The 22,488-nt window shown below is 42.4% G+C and overlaps 1 protein-coding gene across 2 annotated transcripts in view; it reads right to left on the bottom strand.

Moving 5' to 3' along the window:
- The window catches only part of dnm3a (dynamin 3a), a 49,951-nt gene that overhangs the window by 15,155 nt on the left and 12,308 nt on the right, over positions 1–22,488 (bottom strand). Inside the window, exons 5-15 of one of the 2 annotated variants that reach the window (XM_080431467.1) lie at positions 21,611–21,709; positions 19,178–19,338; positions 18,921–19,063; positions 18,458–18,593; positions 17,210–17,277; positions 15,910–16,048; positions 14,992–15,078; positions 14,694–14,764; positions 14,480–14,528; positions 11,917–11,943; positions 8,497–8,610 (exon numbers count right to left, since the gene is read on the bottom strand). In XM_080431467.1, the coding sequence (XP_080287593.1) occupies positions 8,497–8,610; positions 11,917–11,943; positions 14,480–14,528; positions 14,694–14,764; positions 14,992–15,078; positions 15,910–16,048; positions 17,210–17,277; positions 18,458–18,593; positions 18,921–19,063; positions 19,178–19,338; positions 21,611–21,709 (1,094 nt within the window). The remainder of the gene's footprint in view (positions 1–8,496; positions 8,611–11,916; positions 11,944–14,479; positions 14,529–14,693; positions 14,765–14,991; positions 15,079–15,909; positions 16,049–17,209; positions 17,278–18,457; positions 18,594–18,920; positions 19,064–19,177; positions 19,339–21,610; positions 21,710–22,488) is intronic. The other variant, XM_080431468.1, reaches the window with a different exon arrangement.

The raw sequence follows: 22,488 nt of genomic DNA, 5'->3' as shown, positions 1-22,488 counted from the left end.
GCGAGGGAGGCAGAGAGACAAGGAGGGAGGGCGAGAGGGAACGAGGGAAGGAGTAAAAAAAAAAAAGAGGGAGTGAGGGCGGCAGGGTCCACATGTGAAAGTCATTACTCAGACTCAAGCTCTCTAACACAACATTTCTCCTAACGGGGAGCCCATACCCCCCCCCCCCGCCCTCTCTCTTTCTCCTCTCTTCACCAACTTGCTCCCCCGTGTTCAGGAGGGAGACTGGGGCCTGTGGAAGCCGCTATGGTGACAGTTTGCATCCAAAGGGAAGAGTTGGAGAAAAGGCCAAGAGAACAGGAACAGCGGAGAGGAAGAGAGCAGCAATAGCCCTCACTATAGAAAAAGAAACATCATGACCAACGACCGAGGGCATTCCGTCACTAAAAAAAGCTCTCCTGTGGTCAGTGTGCGTGTGCGTGTGCGTGTGCGTGCGTGTGCGTGTGCGTGCGTGTGCGTGTGCGTGTATACGGTTGCGGTAACGGACGGTGATGTGAGTGTACTGGTACATTTTGGTCTCTCCTCTTCCAGTGCTCCCCTGAACCCTACGACTCTCTTCCTTCGTTCCTCTTTCTCTCTCTTTTTTTTTTTTCCAGAGGGGCCCACTTCCTGTTACAGAGGCTGAAAAAAAAATGACAGAACGAGATTGGCGCTTGGACAGCAACATCTGGTATCGCTTTAGAGAGAGAGAGAGAGAGAGAGAGAGAGAGAGAGAGAGAGAGCTGGGAGGAGTATAGCGTGTTCTGATGGGGTAGAAATATAATGTAGAGATCAGGAAGAGGAGGAAGAGGAGGGATAGAGGAGCGCTGGAAGAGAAGGGAGGTGAAGTTCTGCTAAAGAGACGAGTGGGACAAGGGAAAGGACCTGGAGAAGATATGGAGACAACGAGGCAAAGAAAGTGTGCAGGAGAAGTGAGGAGAAACTGCAGACCACTCCAAAGTTGATTCCCCAAGGGTCCCATCAACCCTTATATGGCTGCTAAGGTCCTCCCTACCCCTCTCTCTCTCTCTCTCTCTCTCTCTCTCTCTGTCTCTCTCTCTCCTTATTTCCTTATGCCGTCCCTGAGTGAACGTGCAGATCCCGAGTCGAATGAGCGAATGTGCCACGTCAAGACTGGATACCGCGCCTCTGGACAGAGCCCCGCGGACGTCCGATCGACCAACATGCACCAAACCTCACCGGATCGCGCACGCTTGTGTGTATGTATGTGTGGCGGGGCTTTGACACCTATAGGAGTGGAGGGTCTGCTGCTGATGTGCTCTCTGAACCCATCGCCCTCCCTGCCACCCCGCGACCCCAACCAACCACTGAGACGGGATAAAAAAGAAAAGAGAAAGAGAGATGAGACATGGCACAGATGGGGACCTTTCTGCCAACCTTTGCCACGAACTCCACCCTGAGCTGACCTAAGACTGATTCCCGAGAAACGGTAAAAAAGCACGAAGAAAATATAGGATCCTGCTCCGTCGTCCCAGTGTTCAGACTACCTGTTCAGGATCTCTCTGGTGTACAGTAGTCTGCACATTGGTTAGACTGTGCAAGGAAGAGCTTCCACAGCCAGCCGACACGGTACACGGACAGCCCAGCGACAGGCGCAAGAGTCGGGGCGACGACGCGCAACGTACACAAGTCCGATTTATACCTAGCAGTGTGACGGTATCCCGCGCTGAAAATAGCTGATTTACAAGCTCACGACATGTCACGTTGCGTCGCGCTGTGAGCTTGTAGATCGGCTACTTTCGGCACGGGACGCCATCGCACGACTATGTATAAATTGGGCAACACACACACACACACACACTCACGCATGTACTCTTCTTAAGCTAAGGGGAAACCTAGTTTTTAGTAACTCTGTCGAATGTTGTAAAAAAGTTACGTAAATGTACAAACTGTTTAAGGGGCTGACGCAAAATGTCATCTCTCCGTTTCACATAAACAAATTGCCTGTTTACATGTAATGTTTGTTAGCTTGGGGGTCTAACATCTGTGTGAACGGTTGCGTCGTGCGTTATGTCTGTAGGTGGAGAAGTTCTGAACTAACTTTTTGATTCTTCCCTCCCTATAATGTGGCCCTCACACTGCGGGGGTACGTCTAGGGTTCGGTCTATAGGCGTCGCAGTTTTATAGTCATAGGGCCTGGTATTATCTATGTGGCCTCAGTGCAAAGCCTTTCTTTGAATAATGTTTATAGACACCATGGCACCACTTTTGAATGTGTGCGTGTGTGCATGCGCGTGCACGCGTCTGTGTGTGCGCATGCGTGTGTGTGCGTGTGCGTGTGCGTGTGCGTGTGTGTGTGTGTGTGTTGTGTGTGTGCATTCTAGCGGTGTCAGGGTGGTCACGGAGAATCGTAGATCAGAGCTGCTGTGTCTGAGACTGTCTCCTCTCCCCACAGACTAATGGATCTGAGATATGGAGCAGACCTGACACACACACACACACACACACACACACACACACTGACTCACACGCACGCACACACACACACACACACACACACAAACTCGAGGTGGGGGGGGGGGGGGAGTGTATAGGCGCGAGTCGTCTGTTTTTCTTCAGCCTCTACGGTTTGAGTCCTGGCAGTTGAGGGGGCGCAGGAATGTACGTCTGTTCAGTGTTGTATGGAGATTCGACTCTGTAAACTATTATGCCCGCTGCCGCTGTGTGTATATACGGGGCCTAAACGTGGCCTACTATGTGCGGTCCGATGTTCCTGCATGAAAATGAGCTAGAGTATTGGTTCTCAAAGTAGGGTCCAGGGACTCTCAGGGTTCCTTGAGGGGGTTTTAAATCGACCCGTACAAGTCTGTAACCCTGACAGTGTACAAATGGAACCAAATGGACCCTAACGGGTCCATTTGGTTCCATTTGTACACTGTCAGAGTTAAGGTGGGTCCTTGAAATTTAAAGGTTTGAGAACCACTGACTTAGAGTATTGGCTAACGCTAACTAGAGGGGAAAGAAGGGGGTATTGGTGGATGGAGGTGAGGGGGGAGAGATTTTAGGGGGGGGAGGGGGGGATATGGGGGAGGGAGACTTTGGAGGAGTGAAGAAGGGGGGGGGGGGGAGTCAAAGGGGGAGGTCTGCAGTGTAGAAACAGCCATGTGGGATTTCTCTGGGCAGATCTTGGAAGCTGGTGTTTGGACAAAGCCTCAGATTTTCCAGCCAGGAATGTGCACAGTCCCAGGGAGACTGCCAACCACAGAGAGAGAGAGAGAGAGGGAGAGAGAGAGAGAGAGAGAGAGAGAGAGAGAGAGAGAGAGAGAGAGAGAGAGAGGGGGGGGGGGAGATAGAGGGAGGGAAGGAGAGAAAAGAAAAGAAAGGAAAAAATAATCAGGGAGAAAAAGAGGGAATGGGGAGAAAGAGTGAAGAAAGAGAAAAATGCAGGGGGGGGGGGGGCGGGGGGCTAATAGCAGAATAAGTTAAAAGAAACGTCTGTAGAGGTAGAGAGTGTGGGTGGAGGGGAGGGGAGGGGAGGGGAGGGGAGGGGAGGGGGAGAGCGGGAAATGCAAGAGAGAAGAAGCATAGGTTTGGCTTGGTTCTGAGGCCTAATGAAATGTGTAGGTGTGTGTGTGTGTGTGTGTGTGTGTGTGTGCATGTGTGTGTATGCGCGTGTGCGCGCGAGCTGCGTGCGTGTGTGTGTGTGCGTGCGTGCATACGTACGTACACACACACCCGCGCACACACACACGCACACACACGCACGCACACACACATGTGGCAAGGCATGCAGATCTGATCTGCTCATCAGTGATAATATGGATGACTAACATTGCTGTGGGGCATGGAGAGTGTAAACACATTGTGAACACATTGTGAACACATTGTGAACACATTGTGAAGAAGTGTCGAGCCCAAACCCAATCCAAATTAGCATCATGGCGTCATAGCAGCAGCTCCGGTACCAGAGCTCGATGCTGGTTTTAAAGCATACATCCTCACATCACCATCTGCAGAAAGAAAGCCTAATCCCATTACTCTGAAGCACATATTTGCTTGTGTGTGCCAGCATTATTATGTGTTGCAGATGTGCAGTGTGCAGTGTGCAGTGTGTGTGTGTGTGTGTGTGTGTGTGTGTGTGTGTGTGTGTGTGTGTGTGTGTGTGTGTGTGTGTGCATACTGATTGATAACTGCTTTGATAGAGAAAGGAAACGTAGGCCACGGGGTGTGTGTGTGTGTGTGTGTGTGTGTGTGTGTGTGTGTGTGTGTGTGTGTGTGTGTGTGTGTGTGTGTGTGTGTGTGTGTGTGTGTGTGTGTGTGTGTGTGTGTGTGTGTGTGTGTGTGTGCGTGTGTGTGTGTGTGTAATGAGCATGCCTGGAGCTGTGTCTGGGAACACCGCGTTCAAGTGATGCAGTGTTTATCCGAAGAGTGACCATGCGTCTGTCTGAGTGACTGTATATTTTTTCTCTGCTATTTGCAAGGCAGTTTGTTTACATCAGACTCTGTGTGTGTACTGTGTACTGTATATACAAGTCTGGGCACTGTAGGGCCCGCGCAGCGCGTGCATGCATGGGTGCGAGAGAGAGAGAGATAGAGAGAGAGAGACAGATAGAGAGCGAGAGAGAGAGTGTGTGTGTGTGTGTGTGTGTGTGTGTGTGTGTGTGTGTGTGTGTGTGTGTGTGTGTGTGTGTGTGTGTGTGTGTGTGTGCGTGTGCGTGTGCGTGTGTGTGTGCGTGTGTGTTAGTTTGGCTTGGGGCAGCTCCAGCTGTGTCAGAGTGAACCGTTCCAAATGCCTGAACTCCCAGAAGAGGAAGAAGAGGGGGAGGAAGGGGAAGAGTGAACGGAGGAGAGAGGGGGGAATCGGAGGGGGCTGGCGAGAGGAATGAATGGGGGAAATGGAAGGGGGCTCAGTTTCAGGGCCCAGGTGCTGGTGGGAGAGAGGAGCAAAGGGAATAGTGGGCTGACTGACTGACTGACGGACTGACGGACAGACAGACAGACAGACAGACAGACAGACAGACAGACAGACAGACAGACAGACAGACAGACAGACAGACAGACAGACAGACAGACAGACAGACAGACAGACAGACAGACAGACAGACAGACAGACAGACAGACAGACAGACAGACGCACACGTACACGGGGCAGAGCTGCTGTTTTAGGTCTCTGAGTAAAAGTGTCAAATGAGAGCTCAGTGTGTTTATTTGAAGCCAGTGTGGCCCCCAAGACGTTTCAGTGGTTTAGAAAGAACAATGATAGATTTGTACGCTGCATTTTTGGCAGACTTTGTGCAAATTGCTCAATAGTCTTTCCTGTCAGAAAACACACAACTCAATATGGTCCGCCCTAGCGTGCAACACAAATGTGATTTTATGAACCAGTACATATCTGACATACTGTAGGTGCGTAAGTGCGCACACGGGTACATGTTTTCCCAATGCATTCGCTGTGCACATGTATATGATTCCTATAATGCAGGGGTCTTCAACAGGGGGTCCTCAAAGTTACTACAGGGGGTCCGCCAAATCTTTGTGTGACCCTAGCATCCCTTTTCTGAGGAGACCTTTAGCCAAAAAAATAGCCGATCTACAAGCTTGTAGATCGGCTATTTTTGGCAAAGAGTTCTAGGTGTAGAGGGAAAAAAGAGCAGCAAAGGTTTATCTGAACACAATTTTATACAATATAGAGGGGGTCCCTGCTTCATCTCTCTCTCAGCTAGGGGGTCCTTGGCCTGAAAACGTTGAAGACCCCTGGTATAATGTGCAGTGGTGGAAAGTAACTAAGTACATTTACTTAAGTACTGTACTTAAGTACAATTTTGAGGTATTTGTACTTTACTTGAGTATTTCCAATTTCCAATACTTTTACTTCTACTCCACTACATCTCAGAGGCAAATATTGTACTTTTACTCCACTACAATTATTTGAAAACTTTAGTTACTAGTTACTTTTCAGATATACATTATGATATAATGAAACATACATTAACCACTTTAACCCTATTTTATACATAGGCTATTTGAAAATAGCCGATCTACAAGCTCACAACGCGTCGCATCGCGACGCGTTGTGAGCTTGTAGATCTGCTATTTTCAAATATTTAGTACTTTTACTTTTGGTACTTTAAGTACATTTTGATGCCAATACTTTTGTACTTTTACTCAAGTACATTTTTAATTTTGGATTTTTACTTGTAACAGAGTATTTTTATATTGCAGTATTGGTACTTTTACTTAAGTAAAGAATTTGAGTACTTTTTCCACCACTGATAATGTGTCCCCCTTCCTCTGACCTCACTTCCTGTGCTCGCTGGGTCTTGCCCCCTCCCTGCCTATATGACACCGTCGGTGAGCAGTGCTGTGCCAGGCTGAGAGTGTTGTGATGTGTCTGCCTGTCTACACTTGCTGTGCAGACCTTCTGCTCCTGTACAGCAGGCACAGACAGGCAGACAGATGGCAGCCCCGCTAACGGACCGCTCCCTCGACCAATCAGAGAAGAGGGCCACTGCGAACAGCTCTTCCGCCGTCTACCTGGGTATAAAACTGCAAGGAATACTCTGGCGATAATGTGAACAAATTAAAGTTCTTTCAAAAATGTGTTCCCCACCTTTAGCTTTCTTTCATTCTTACTGACACTTTCACTTTTTGGTCATTTCTCTGCTTTCTGATTCATTGTGCCGTTTCAGACTAAGATAATATAGCCTAGCGTGGCCAGACGATATCACTGCGCAGATTATTTTTTGCACTGGCAGACTCGTCTGGTTCCCAGGCTAAAGATAATACGTATCGCGTGTGAAAATAAACTTCTATCACAGCCTGAACCACACTTGTATGTTTTGTCTTCATTTTTATGCAGTTCAAAGTCTGTTAATGTCACAATGTGTGTTGGTGTTTGCATGAATTATTAGAGAAGAGAATGATTAGGAAAGAAATGGATATCCTCTAGTTCTCCATCTCCAAATCTCAAAAAAAAGAAAGAAAAAAAGAAAGCTGCAATCCTTAAAGGACAACTTTGTTTTTTTACAACCAAGGTTTATGTTTTAGCTTGAAATTAAAGTTAATAAAAGATGAGTGTTATTTTTTTTTCATTTATTGCTTTCTATAGTTTTAGCAATTTTTTAAAGCCTATATAGACATATTTAGGCCAAATGTGTCTTTTTTTACACAATAAAAACGATCCCGTGGTCTTTGATGGCCAGATGTGAGTTATTGGTGTCTAGAAGAGCTACTGTAAATAATAATAAAGAAATCGCCGGGTTATTGTGTAAAAAAAAGACATATTTAGCCACCGGACAGAATGCCCCCGCCTACTGTAAAAAAGGTCGTGAAAATTGCTAAAACTATAGAAAGCAGTAAATGAAAACATTTTAACACTCATCTTTTATTTACTTTAATTACAAGCTAAAACATAAACCTTGGTTGTAAAAAGAAAAAAGTTGTCCTTTAACTGATGATGAATGAATGAAACGTTATATCAACCAATCTGTATGCTACAGTATATGAATACAATGTAACCAGCATATCTACAGTGGTCCCTGCTCTTCCATTGAGGAATTTGGACCCATGTGTAAGGTAGGACACCATCTGGTTGGAAACTATAAAAGTAAAAGTTACAGATTGCAGCTTTAACTGTGAGTGTACAAATAAAACCTAATGTAAAGGTCTATTTGCTTTCATCACTTTCAGAGTTAAAGGTGCTGTAAGTACTTTAAGTATTATTAATTATTAATTATTTATTAAACATTTATTATTTATGAAAACGAAAAGTTTAGTTAAAGTTAAAGTTCTATCAAATAGTAATCGTTGCTATAGAGTGTTTGTTCAGTAACAGGGGTCTCTCTGTCTATCCAGCTCTTTAGTAAACAGAAAATACATTTTTTCAGGCGGGTTGAAAATGTCATCAAATCCAGACAGAACCAGCATAAAAGATAATTTATCACCTTGTGTTCCAGTTCACATTGTGTCTGCTCATTTATTTGCTTCATCACTTACAATTTCCCTTGTTTATCCTGTATCCTTCTCTCTCCTGATTGGATGTTTATTGAAGAGCTGGCCCCTGTTATTGAACAAACACTCTCTGCAGCAGTAGTTCCTAAACTTTTTAGCTCAAGACCCAAAAGAGAAATTAGACCCAAACTAGTGAAAATAGCAGATCTACAAGCTCACAACGCGTTGCTTTGCACCATGTTGTGAGCTTGTAGATTTTCACTACTTCTTTAACTTTTTTATTTTATTTATGGAAATTATTAGATTTTTTTCATTTTATTTATGAAATACTTTTGAAAAATGTTAGAATTTATATATATTTTTAATCTTTTTAAATATATATATTTTTTAAATCTAGGAAACAGAAACAAATATTCACTCGCACCCCATACAAACTGGTCCGTGACCCAATTAAAGATGGGTCCTGATCCGTTGTTTGGAAAACAGCAATGATTGCAATGGGAGTATAAAGTTATTTAACACTTTTCTTAACAACAACAACAAAAACTATAATATGTAATATGTATAAGAATCACTTACAGCACCTTCAAATGAACACAGACTCACCTCGTCATCCTTAAACCAGGACAGGGTCTCTGCAGTGAGGATGAACCAGTACTCCTTGGCTCCGCCCTTAATGATGCTGATGTTGCTGATGGTCAGCCAGCCCTTACGGATGACCTGCACAACAGAGGGAGGGAGGGGGGGGGGTTAGTGTTGATTTCGTCAACTAAACCTATGACGAAAAATGTTGGTCGACTACCTTTTTTCACTGACGAAAACTAAATAAAAACTGAATAAAAACTAAGCTATGATGACTAAAACTGAGAGTAAATGTCTTAACAATTTCGTCAACAAATAAAAACTAGACACATTTTTATGTTTGGTTGCGCTCGGGTGTTGCGCTCTGAAAATAGCAGATCTACAAGTTCACAACGCGTCGCAGCGCGACACGTGAGCTTGTAGATCTGCTATTTTCAGCATGCAACCAAGTGTAAAATCAGCCATTACGGCGCCATCAAGGCACCGCCAAAATACATTTTAGTCGACTAAATCAACTGTAGATTTAGTCGACTATAATCTTATGATATTTAGTCGACTAAAACTAGACTAAAAGTAAAACATTTCAGGTGACTAAAATATGACTAAAACTAAATGGAGTTTTATTCAAAAGACTATGACTAAAACTAAATCAAAATTTGCTGTCAAAATCAACACAGCAATACAGCGGTGTGGATAGAATGGCTTAATGAGAAGCTAGAGGGGTTTTCTGTTAGAAGGTTCTCCCTGTGGAGACGTGCAAGCCAAGGTAAGCTGAACCAGACAGCATGATGACAGCACAGAGCTGTGCTGCACAGTAAAGATCCTCAAGGATAATCTACAAATCGTCTCTGTCGGGTGGAAACGTCCAAAACAAAACAAAAAGAACGTTGTTTATTTTTTAGTAGCCAGCGTGTCTGGCCACATTGGAACTTCCAATGGATCCAATGTAATTAACTAGTCACAACAAGCTCTTGTTAATACTTCATTGGTTCAATATTTGTAAAAACCCACAGACACACTTTAAAAAAACGTGTGACACTGTAGAGTATCATGAAAAAAGAGAACAACTTGGAGATACGAAGGTTTCTGCCAAACAGCAACGGAATGGTTACATTGACATTGAGGGTTTTACTGTGGCTATAAGGACTTAAAGTCAAGCAAGTCACTGAAATAGAAATCCCTGAAAAGCTGGTTTGGATGGGTTTTATTTATCTGTATCAAAATATCTGCCTAAACACACAAATAAAAACCACACATTTATACCACTCCCCACCAGAATGAGCTGGGTAGGCAGAGAGAAGTGGACAGGAAGACTAAGAACAGGTCCATATATTCTAACCTTTTGTGTTATTTCGTAAATGAACGCACCTACTTGATCAAATGACAGCGTCACACAAACGTAGCAAAAGTGGCAGATCTACAAGCTCAAGCTTGTAGATGGAGCTTGCGGATCCTCTACTTCAAAAAGGAGTAAAGGAGTGTAAAACCCTACTCACTTTCAAAACCCCCCTGTGTATATCTCTCTGTCTCTTATATGTCATCATGATTTGTGTGCGTGGGAACTCATTTTAAACAAGCTCAGTGCTTTATGAGTTATCCAGTTTAGTAGACCTTGTATTGTGAATTGTACGTCCATGCAGTGGTGGAAAGTAACTACTGTAATTACATTTATTTAAGTACTGTACTTAAGTAACATGTTGAGGTATTTGTACTTTACTTGAGTATTTCCAATTTCCAATAATTTTACTTTTACTCCACTACATCTCAGAGACAAATATTGTGCTTTTACTCCACTACAATTATTTGAAAACTTTAGTTACTAGTTACTTTTCAGATATAAATTATGATATTATGAAACATACATTAACCACTTTAGCGCTATTTTATACCTAGGCTATTTGAAAATAGCAGATCTACAAGCTCACAACGCGTCGCAATCGCATCGCGATGCGTTGTGAGCTTGTAGATCTGCTATTTTCAAATATTTAGTACTTTTACTTTTGGTACTTTAAGTACATTTTTATACCAATACTTTTGTACTTTTACTCAAGTACATTTTGAATTCCGGACTTTTACTTGTAACAGAGTACTTCTACATTGCAGTATTGATACTTTTACTTAAGTAAAGCATTTGAGTACTTTTTCCAACACTGCATGTACTGTTTCTCATGTCTTACTAAATAAAGTACATCAATCAATCAAGTTGAGCGTTAATTTACCCAAAAAAAACACAAAAAGGTTAAAATATGGAGATACAAGGTTTCTGCCCGACATGCAGCGACGACTTTAATCAGGGCCGGCCGCTGCTATAAGCAATATAAGCGGTCGCTTAGGGCCACAACCACTAGGGGGGCCACAAAAAAAATGTCATGTATCTCCTATCCAACAACTAGCGTTATTACTTTAGTATGCAATACAAAATGACAATGATTTTGTAATGGGGATGTTGGGGGGGGGGGGGGGGGCGGCCCTGACTTTAATAGTGCTTGACCTGCAGGCTGGAGGGGAAAAGAACGGGAAAGGAGGATAAAAGGAAGGATGAGATGATGACATGAAGAGAGTGTGTGGTGACATCTCCATCCTGCCCGTCTGTAAGAAACACTCTGTCTCTGTGTATATTTATGGAGCGGCGGAGCAGAGAGCAAAGCGCCGCACAACGATGCAAGTCTGTGAACTGTGTGATCGCTATTAATGCGCTGTGATGGACAAGTAGAGTGTTTGTGATGTTATAGCACAGCAGACGGTGGCAGCTGATGAGCAAAAAACAAAAGGCCAGTGGTGGAAAAAGTACTAAAATGTTTTACTTAAGTAAAAGTACCAATACTGCAATACAGTACAAGTAAAAGTCCAGAATAAAAAAATGACTGGAGTAAAAGTACAAAAGTATTGGCATCAAAATGTACTTAAAGTTCCAAAAGTTAAAGTACTAAAATGTTTGAAAATAGCCGATCTACAAGCTCACAACGCGTCGCGATGCGACACGTTGTGAGCTTGTAGATCGGCTATTTTCAAATAGCCTATGTATAAAATTGAGCTTAAGTGGTTTATGTATGTATCATAATATCATAATTTATATCTGTAAAGTAACTAGTAGTAACTAAAGTTTTCAAATAATTGTAGTGGAGTAAAAGTACAATATTTGCCTCTGAGATGTAGTGGAATAGAAGTAAAATGATAAAGTACAAATACCTAAACATTTTACTTAAGTAGAGTACTTAAGTAAATGTACTTAGTTACTTTCCACCACTGCAAAAGGGAAGATGAATGCGGCTGGCCACAGTGAGACACACAGCTGTGACAGAGAGTTGGTGAGGTTAGCCAGTGGTCAGCGGTGTGTGTGTCCAAAGCTCCAACCCTTTAGCGTGAATCCTGAAAAACGTGTGTTATCTCCTCCAGAGAGGGGAGCCAATGAGCGAGGAGGCTTTTAAGAGAATGGTCTCCTACTATTAAACTTGAAGGAGGAGCCACACCCTGGAATAGGAAGAGAGAGGAAGGAGGGAGGTTAGGATGGAGGTACATTCCTAGTTGGACCCAGTGCAGGGTTTGGAGGCCTTTGTGGATGATTGGAGATGGAAATTAACAATCAAGTTATATCATTTATATTTAAGATATAAGATCTACCCTGGCTACGCTCGACCCCCTGTATCATTCAGCTTTAAGATCCATTACAAATTCAAAATATACTATATTTTGTACAACCTGGCCATCCTTTGAAATTAATTTGTGTAGGATGCAACACTGGTATCTTTTATATTTATAAAGCTGTCCTTGCTAAATTGCCCGTGTACATAAATTCCAAGTATTTATTCTTGCAAGGCAGTCACAATCTACAACTGTGGTTACACTGTATGGTACCTGTTGTCTGAACTGAGACAGGCTTGTTCTATCCAGGAAATGCATAAGGAAGGATAGTGCACACACATCTAAATGTCCAGGTTCAGGACAAACAACGATGCATACAAATAAGAATAACTAAATGTTTCGATCACATAAGGATCTTCATTAATTGTCGCCCAAATAATTGCGATGCATGATTTAAAAGTGTTTCTATCATTGAACATGGGAACATAATGAGTAAAATTTACATTTCTGTTTGACTTTTAGGCTTTGAAGTTACACGGGCAGATATGACAAATAACCGAAATATACAAAGAGACAGACATATTTGATGACTTTATACTTAAAAACATTAATAGTGGAAATAGTCTAAATACAGCTTGTAGATCGGCTATTTCCACTTTTGTTTAATTTTTTATATGAAAAATGTTCAACATGGAAACGATTATGACGATTATGCAAACATAATTGCGATTATCCTCCTATAATTCTACAAACCTCTGTGGCGGGTGGGTGGTGGTGAGGCCAAAACTGTCTGCCCAGTTCTCTTCAGTGGCTGGAGCAATTGATCTGAATTTGCACACAGCCATTGATCATTACCATGCCCACGGAACTGCAAAGCCCGTTTTCCGATTTCACCAAACGTCAGCTGTTTATTAGCGATTTTATGTGAAAAACTGTCGCCATGGTTACGGCTGCCCAGCTGTGGGATGGCCCCGTGAGCGATGGGATGAATGATCAAACTCCGCATGCGTCGAATCCATAGACCCACTATCTGCCACAAGCACACACAGAGAGAGTGTGTGTGTGTGTGTGTGTGTGTGTGTGTGTGTGTGTGTGTGTTTGCAACGGGACCTGGGGGGTCCGTGACGGGACGCGGGGGGGCCGCGAAGGGACGCACGGGGGAGGGGGGGGGGACGCGTGACGGGACGCGCAATAACCCCACGTTTGCAACTACTTTCGCCTGCGCACTTCACCGGGCATGGACTAGTCTTAAATAATTACGATAGCCGATTATACAATAAGTGTGACAGGCCTAATCTTCATCAGGAATTAAAATTCCTGATGAAGATCCTCATGTGATGGAAACGTGATGGAAACGACAATAAACAGTGGCGCTTACTTGCCAGTGTGTGCAGACCTTATTTTTATTTGTATGTCTTTGTTCTATCCAGGCCCACGGTCATGGAATGATTTGCAGGAATGAGGGATAAACTCAAACTCAGTCAAAGATCTTTTCTAGGACATTGATGTACTGTATATCAATATCTGCCAGGCCCACATTTCCACTGATTGAACATTTAGACCACACACAAATCTCCCCATTATATGCAGATGTGGGCGGGAAACTACAGCTGTCTACAATCAAATATTAGCATGATGTTGTGCAACACAAAGTATGCCCACAGCAAATACCCATGATGTCGATCAGATGTAGTCAAATAGATAATAAAGGAAGCACGTCGAAATAAGGCCTCGTCAAAGTTGCCCGCTCCACAGAGGTCCTGTGAAAACATACCTACAGTACTGACTATCTAAGCGTATCCAGGCTGAGGTAGTCAGTTCATGTATAATACAACGGTTCTTAAGCTTTTTTTGGCTTCAGTACCGCCTTTCCATGATTTCTGAATCCAAGCGGCCCCTTTATCCATCTACAATTTGCATAGAAAACTGCAAGAGAAAAACATAGCTAGCATATGAGTGGAAACACACTTTTTGAAGATTATAAACATAACAAAGAACTGGAGTGAAAGAGTTGTAATTAGTGGCTCCTGAGAAGATTTATTTTAAGCATTGGCCGTAACATTTCCAGTTTTGACGTCTTTTCCTATTTGTCTCATCTGTTTAAGAAAGTAGGTAGCTGTTAAATTGCACTTTTACCTTAGCGCTAGGTATACTCTTAGTTGCTTGTTTTAGAAGAGAATGCACTTAAGACTTCTGGTGATTAGTAGTTTCCTTCCCTACCTATGTTGAATACACTTATTGTAAGTCGCTTTGGATAAAAGCGTCTGCTAAATGACTGTAATGTAAAATGTAATGATGGCAATATGTTCAAATAATGTGCAAATAACTGTCACCTTCACTAACAGCTGTTCTGGTCAAGTTTTTGAATTCATTTGGTTTTAACACTTTAGAGATCAGCATGTGTTCAGCAGTATTGCAACATCACCTGGTTTGTAAAGGTCTTCCGGTTGTTGCCGTTGGTCTTCTGCTGGGCACTGAGAGAGAGAGAGAGAGAGAGAGAGAGAGAGAGAGAGAGAGAGAGAGAGAGAGAGAGAGAACCTCGTGTTTTGTCTCTTTGTTTGTGTCACATTGTACAGCGTCTCATACTCGTTTAACAAGGGGATAATGAGACGTAATTGAGAAGGACTACAGTAACTCACTTAGCAAAGCCAATAAAATCATCATGGTTGGTGTTAATGTAGGCAAGCTGTACATCAATTAACAGCCGGACCTGAACAGGACAGATGCACAGTAACTGGTGAGAAACTCAATAGGATGGAGACACAACCACAATGATTCAGCAAAACTCCCCAAATTTGAATTGCATGTGTGTGTGTGTGTGTGTGTGTGTGTGTGTGTGTGTGTGTGTGTGTGTGTGTGTGTGTGTGTGTGTGTGTGTGTGTGTGTGTGCGTGTGCGTGTGTGCGTGTGCGTGTGTGTGTGTGTGTGAGAGAACAACCTGGTCTTTGCATTTACTCTCTTTTTCCCGGATTTCTGTGGTCACGATTCTCTCTGCCTCTTCTCGCAGTTTGGGAAAAGGACTCAGCTTTAGAGAACAGATACCAGACATTATATCTAAGGTGTTTCTGACATGCCGCCATGCACATACATGGCCATGGATGTACATACTTGCAAATACACTCTGGCGTACATACAGTACGCACACACCAGTGTTGATTTCGTCGACTAAAACTATGACGAGAAATGTTCGTCGACTACCTTTTTTCACTGACGAAAACTAAATAAAAACTAAATAAAAACTAAGCTATGATGACTGAAACTAAGACTAAATATACTGACAATTTTGTCAACAAATATAAACTAGACTAAAATGTTAGAGAGAGACTAGTGGAGAAGAGATCCAGTAGAACTAAAAGACAAGTAATTTTATGGTTGGTTGCTCTAGGGTGTGCATGCTGAAAATAGCAGATCTACAAGCTCACAACGCGTCGCGCTGCGACGCGTTGTGAGCTTGTAGATCGGCTATTTTCAGCATGCAATCGAGCGTAAAATCATCCATTACGACGCCATCAAGGCACCGCCAACATACATTTTAGTCGACTAAATCAACTGTAGATTTAGTCGACTATAATCTTATATTTTGTCGACTGAAACTAGACAAAAACTAAAACATTTCAGATGACTAAAATATGACTAAAAATAAATGGAATTTTATTCAAAAGACTATGACTAAAACTAAATCAAAATGTACAATACTAGTACACACACACACACACACACACACACACACACACACACACACACACACACACACACACACACACACACACACACACACACACACACACACACACACACACACACACACACACACACACACACACACACACACACACACACACACACAGTTTCATACCATGTTGGTACACTGGCGCACGGTGACAATGAGCTCTTCAGAAACCATGTCGACACATTTAATGCACGGCATGTTCAGATTCACAATCTGTCTTTTCACAATGGCTTCAAAGGCCATGTCGGGGGTGAACAGGCCTGTCCTATGGAAACAGAGGCAAGTGGAGGAAAAGGGACATAAGAGAAGAAACAAAGGTGAGAAAATTAGACATGTAATGATCTAATATTAACAGCATGGCCTCCCTGTCCAATCTTGAACTACCTACGCTGCACAAGTCACAATGCAGTGTTCAGTGGTGAACCAGCACTACAGTATGTAGGCTGGACATGGTCTGTCATTGGCAGTGGTGGAAAGTAACGAAGTACATTTACTTAAGTACTGTACTTAAGTACACTTTTGAGGAGTGTTTACTTTACTGGAGTATTTCGAATTTTCTGTACTTTTACTTCTACTCCACTACATCTCAGAGGCAAATATTGTACTTTTACTCCACTACATTTATTTGAACATTTTAGTAAGTTACTTTTCAGATATAAATTATGATATTATGAAACATACATGAACCACTTTAGCCCCATTTTATATATCGGCTATTTGAAAATAGCAGATCTACAAGCTCACTACAAGCTTGTAGATCTGCTATTTTCAAACATTTTGGTACTTTTACTTATGGTACTTTAAGTACATTTTGATGCCAATACTTTTGTACTTTTACTCAAGTAAATTTTGAATTCTGGACTTTTACTTGTAACAGAGTATTGCTATATTGCAGTATTGGTACTTTTACCTAAGTAAAGAATTTGAGTACTTTTTCCACCACTGATCATTGGCCAATTAGAAATAGCAATCTTTACAAATACTACACCAATAACAACAAAAGTGCTTCACAAAAACAATGTTGGTGTAACTAAGAGATCCACTGGATAAAAACACATTTAAAAAAACATCTACTATCTAGATGCATAGATTTCAGCTATGACCCAGGTTTCACGATCTTCATTAGATTAACTCTTACTTCACCTGGCATTTCAGGCTTTCATGGTTGAATGTGATTCTGTTTTGTGACATCATGCGTGTAGACTAGAGGTATAAGCTGGGACACGCATACATACATACATAATTTACATACTGTTGATACAAGCATACAGACACAACCTGTTCTAGAAGCCTTGGCTTATGGCCATGCCATAAAAAGTATCTGGTTGCAATGAATGAATGAATGAATGAAAATAAGAAAATTAATAAATAGTTTAGTACCGGTATACAGTTGAGTCATTCTTAAAAATCCCACATAGCCACACACCTGACACCGTGGATGTTTCTGATAGCGTATGTGATCTCCCGACGCAATTCAGTCTCATCGAGATCAATCTGAAGACAAGCACAACACACCATCAGTTAGGGACAGGCAAGGACATGGACACCCACACACGCACGCGCACACACGCACACACATTACATTACATTACATTACAGTCATTTAGCAGACGCTTTTATCCAAAGCGACTTACAATAAGTGTATTCAACATAGGTAGGGAACGAAAACTACTAATCACCAGAAGTCTTTAGTGCATTTTCTGCAAAAACAAGCAACCAAGAGTATACCTAGCGCTAAGGTAAAAGTGCAATATACAAGTAAGACGCGCGAACGCGGGAAGCGAACGCAAAAAAAATAAAATAATAATGAAAAGAAATCATCTAAAAAAAAATAACCAATAAAAAAATATATAAAAAATAGAAAAAAATTCTGCGTTAAAAGGAGCATCTTAGAAAAATAGAAATTCACCAAAAAAAAACTTTGAATGTTTTTGAACAATTCAACAAAGTGTTTGAAGTGCCTGTTTCACCCACTTCCGGGGGGCGGAGCCAAAATCCGAGCCCGAAGTATTTGTTCGTAGACCCCCACTTAGGGGGGGTAGAAAAAGTTTCGGAGCGAATCGGGCACTTTTCATTTAACATGGGGTTTCAATGGGGAGTTTTTAGGAGCCTTCTCCGGGGCGTGGCTTCCGGGGGAAGGGGCGGGATTAAACGCAACCTTGACAGGTGTGTTCAGTTTTCAAAGACCTTTCATTTGATGTATGGTACGTCTATATTGGACATTTACTTGGCTGCACACAGGGCTGAGGATTTGAGCCACACTGCACACAGAGACACAGACAGAGACATGCACACAGAGATACAGAGATACAGAGACACAACCCAGGCAGAGTTACATAGGGTGCGTTCGGAAATTGCGCACCGGAGCACACTCGCCTATTAGTTTGTATTGGCCAGTGCGCTCAGTGCTGTATTTCCGAACGCACCCTTAGTAAGCTCCACTTGGTCGGAGGCGCGGCGAATCAGCTACCTATTTCCTTAAACAGATGAGACAAAATAGCTAAATCAAATGAGCATGAGCTAAAACAAATAAGTGTATCGACTAAACAAGATCCAATAAACAATCCAATAAACAATACAGCAATAGAAAACAAGCGTTCGTACAACTAGTTAACAACAAGTAGGTCAGGCAGAGAGGAAGGGTAGTGTTTCGCACACACACAACCACACACACCTTAACCAGTTCGTAGGGGAAGCGTTCATGGAAGATTCGGTTGATCTTGGCTCCCCCTGACAGCTGGCCAGTGTCTACATTATCACCAGACCCTTCAATGAGCTTCTCAAAGGCAATCCCAAACCTCTGGATTAACCTGGAACACACAAGCAAATAAATAGGCTCACATCTGTAAGGCAGGCCTCATACTGAAGAACAACAACTTGTATAATGAATTTAACTGATATAAGCACACACACACACACACACACGTGTGTGTGCGCGCGCGCACACACACACACACACACACACACACACACACACACACACACACACACACACACACACACACACACACACACACACACACACACACACACACACACACACACTTTAATTAAATTTAATTTATCCATGTGTAACTCAGGTGGACATGCACATACACAGAGACATCACACATTGATTGTTTGAGTAAGTGACTGACTGTAGCAGAGCCTTGGTCTTGCGTGCGGGGTCATCAGGTGTATAGAGTTTGTGGTTCTCAGCCTCTTTGTCCAGGGCCAAGAGCTGTGTCTGTAGATGACAACGGACCGCTGGCAGAGTCGCCCTGATGTGGTTGGTCAGTTGCTACAGAAAGAAGTAAGGAAAATCAGTGTACGATTACCAGGAAACCAATAGTAAAGTCATTCTGCCAGCCGACACAAGGCAAATAGGTTTGTGTGTGTGTGTGTTTGTTTGTACCTGGTTGAGGACACTCTGTAAGTGTGGCGTGCCCATGCGGTCAGCCATGTGTCTGTAAGCCGGATGTGACTCAAAGAACTTCTTCTCTGCCAGCAATGATGTTTTGACGTCCTTCTTACCATCGATGTCCTTCTGACTGCGGTTCACTACCCCTATGTAACCTGGAGAGGGACGTATGAGTGGGTAATTATTATGTCATGTGTTCACTACCCCTATGTAACCTGGAGAGGGACGTATGAGTGGGTTTTATTATGTCATGTATTCTTAGAAACAATCTCCATGCAGTCATTTGGTGCATTCAAGGACCATAACGGCCTCAAACCACTGTCTAGTCACAGCCAGGCCATAGGTTATACAGTACATAAGCATAGACCATTTTCTAACATGAATGGCTTTAGATTTCATGTATGTTTGCATTGTCTTCATGAACATTAAAACGGTTAAAAAGTCATGGACATTTTAACTTAGTTGTACATTCGGTCCAGGGATTATTTTCAACTAGACTTTTCAAATCGATCCGTACTTTAAAATGCTATAAATTCCTTAAAAGAAAAACAACAACGACGATAACATAACTTTTGTATTAAAAAAAAGTAACTACGCTGTGAAATTTAGCGTGTTGGATAACCTATCTCAAGCTAATTTCAAGTCTAAAGAAATGCCAACGGTATGCTTTGGGAAATGGTCAGCAGTAATGTCAAGTATGCCGTGAGTCATACATAGTCAATGAGCTAAACATGCCAGACCGCTGTTATGGTCCTTTAAGATTGTTGTACGATATGGAAATGTGCTGTATGTGTCTGTGTGTGTAATAGCACAGCGTTTGCCAGAGCAGGGCAAATATCCATGTCTCTTTAGCACAGTAATGTGGGTATAACTACACTATGGGCTCCGTATCTAATGCCTGGGCTCTGCGCTGCTACTAAAGCAGTCATATCAATGGACGTCCGTGGCGAATGCATTAACACTGTGGAGGAAGCATGAAAGAGCAGCACCTGGTGCTACCCTACCATGAACTGTACTGTATGTACACATACACATAAACATACAGAGACTTATACATAAACACACACTCACGCACGCACTCATACATGTAGATATAGTATGTAGTGCATACACATTGGGCTGTGGGACACAGTGTGTGTGTGTGTGTGTGTGTGTGTGTGTGTGTGTGTGTGTGTGTGTGTGTGTGTGTGTGTGTGTGAGAGAGAGAGTTCATGGGCAAACACACAAACAAATGCACACACACACACACACACACACACACACACACACACACACACACACACACACACACACACACACACACACACACACACACACACACACACACACACACACACACACACACACACACACACACACACACACACACACACACACACACACACACGGTTGGTTGGCACCAGTCCCCTAACTCTGCTCCCACAGTCCAAACTGTAACATAAACCCATGAGCTCAATAAAGAACACACACTCTCTCTCTTTCTCACCACACACACACACACACACACACACACATACACACACACACACACACACACACACACACACACACACACACACACACACACACACACACACACACACACACACACACACACACACACACACACACACACACACACACACACACACACACACACACACACGTGTGTATGATGTAATACAGATTGGATACTGTAGCTGCATTTCAGTGCTTACTGTAAGTCAGGCCAAAGAGAAGGGAGAGAAAGAGACAGGGGGGTGAGGGAGAGTATCTGTGGGAATGTGTGTGTGTGTGTGTGTTTGTGTGTGTGTGTGTGTGTGTTTTTTTGATTGAATATTTTATTAGGCAAAAAATGTAAAACAGCACAGTTACATTTAAAATACTTTGTCTAACAGTTCATAAAAGTCCTTGCGGACTTGTTTCCAATGAGGGCCTTGGTATTCAATTCATAGACATATATAGTGGCACCACAGTTCAAATATCATTACAAAATAAACAGCAAAAAAAAATAACACTATGTACAACAAAAAAATAAAAAAGAGGGGGGAAAAATAATATGTACAAGAACAGGGGGGGGGAGGGTCTGTGTGTGTGTGTGTGTGTGTGTGTGTGTGTGTGTGTGTGTGTGTCTCTGTCCAGTGATAATATGCTCAATCAAGGTTTCATGACGGCTTTTTATCTAATAAGACACATGACAAGACTACAGCCATTCTGCTCAACATACACGCACGCACACATGCACACGCACACATGCACACGCACACATGCACACGCACGCATGCACACGCACACACCACCCACTCACATAGATACACATAATCACACTGCCACCCACACGCATGTACATTAACAAATACACACATACGCACATGCGAGCGCACACACACACACACACACACACACACACACACACACACACACACACACACACACACACACACACACCTCTGCGCAGGGGAAGCAGTCTGTTCTCCAGTATGTTCCGAGCGTCCGTCCCTTCATCCATCAGGTCAAGCTTGGTAATAACCCCAATGGTTCTCTGGCCTGTAGGATATATTAAACAATACACATTAAGCACAATGTGTTTAAAGGACAACTTTGTTTTTTTACAACCAAGGTTTATGTTTTAGATTGTAATTAAAGTAAATAAAAGATGAGTGTTATTCTTTCTTCTTTCTATAGTTTTAGCAATTTTCGCGATCTTTTTTACAGTAGTCCGGTGGCTAAATATGTCTTTTTTACACAATAAAAAAGGTCCTGTGGTCTTTGATGGCCAGATGTGAGTTATTGGGGGCTAGAAGAGCTACTGTAAATAATAATAAAGAAAACGCGGGGTCATTATGTAAAAAAATACATATTTAGCCACCGGACAGAATGCCCCCGCCCACTGTAAAGAATATCGAGAAAATTGCTAAAACTTAGAAAGCAGTAAATTGAAAATTTAACACTCATCTTTTATTTACTTTAATTACAATCTAAAACATAAACCTTGGTTGTAAAAAAACAAAGTTGTCCTTTAAATGTATGAATAGATTAGAACATCATTCAATAGAAGACAATACAGAGCTACATTCAACTCATAGATTATATGATATAGTTCTGAGTAGGGGTGTGCCGATTTCACGATACGATACACGATATTGGGCTCACGATATCGATACGATACGATATATGGCACTTTTTTATTATGAAAATATATGGGGGGGGAAGCAAATGAAATGACAAACAATTACTTCTGTTTTTGCATTATTATTATTTATTTTTTTCCAAAAACGCCAAAACGATACATATCGTCACGAAAACGTATTGCGATATATCACGGA

The sequence above is a fragment of the Gymnoscopelus braueri genome (genome assembly GCF_963280865.1).
Source record: "Gymnoscopelus braueri genome assembly, chromosome: 6".
NCBI classification, from domain to species: Eukaryota; Metazoa; Chordata; class Actinopteri; order Myctophiformes; family Myctophidae; genus Gymnoscopelus; species Gymnoscopelus braueri.
This window is presented reverse-complemented; position numbering and strand designations above follow the sequence as displayed.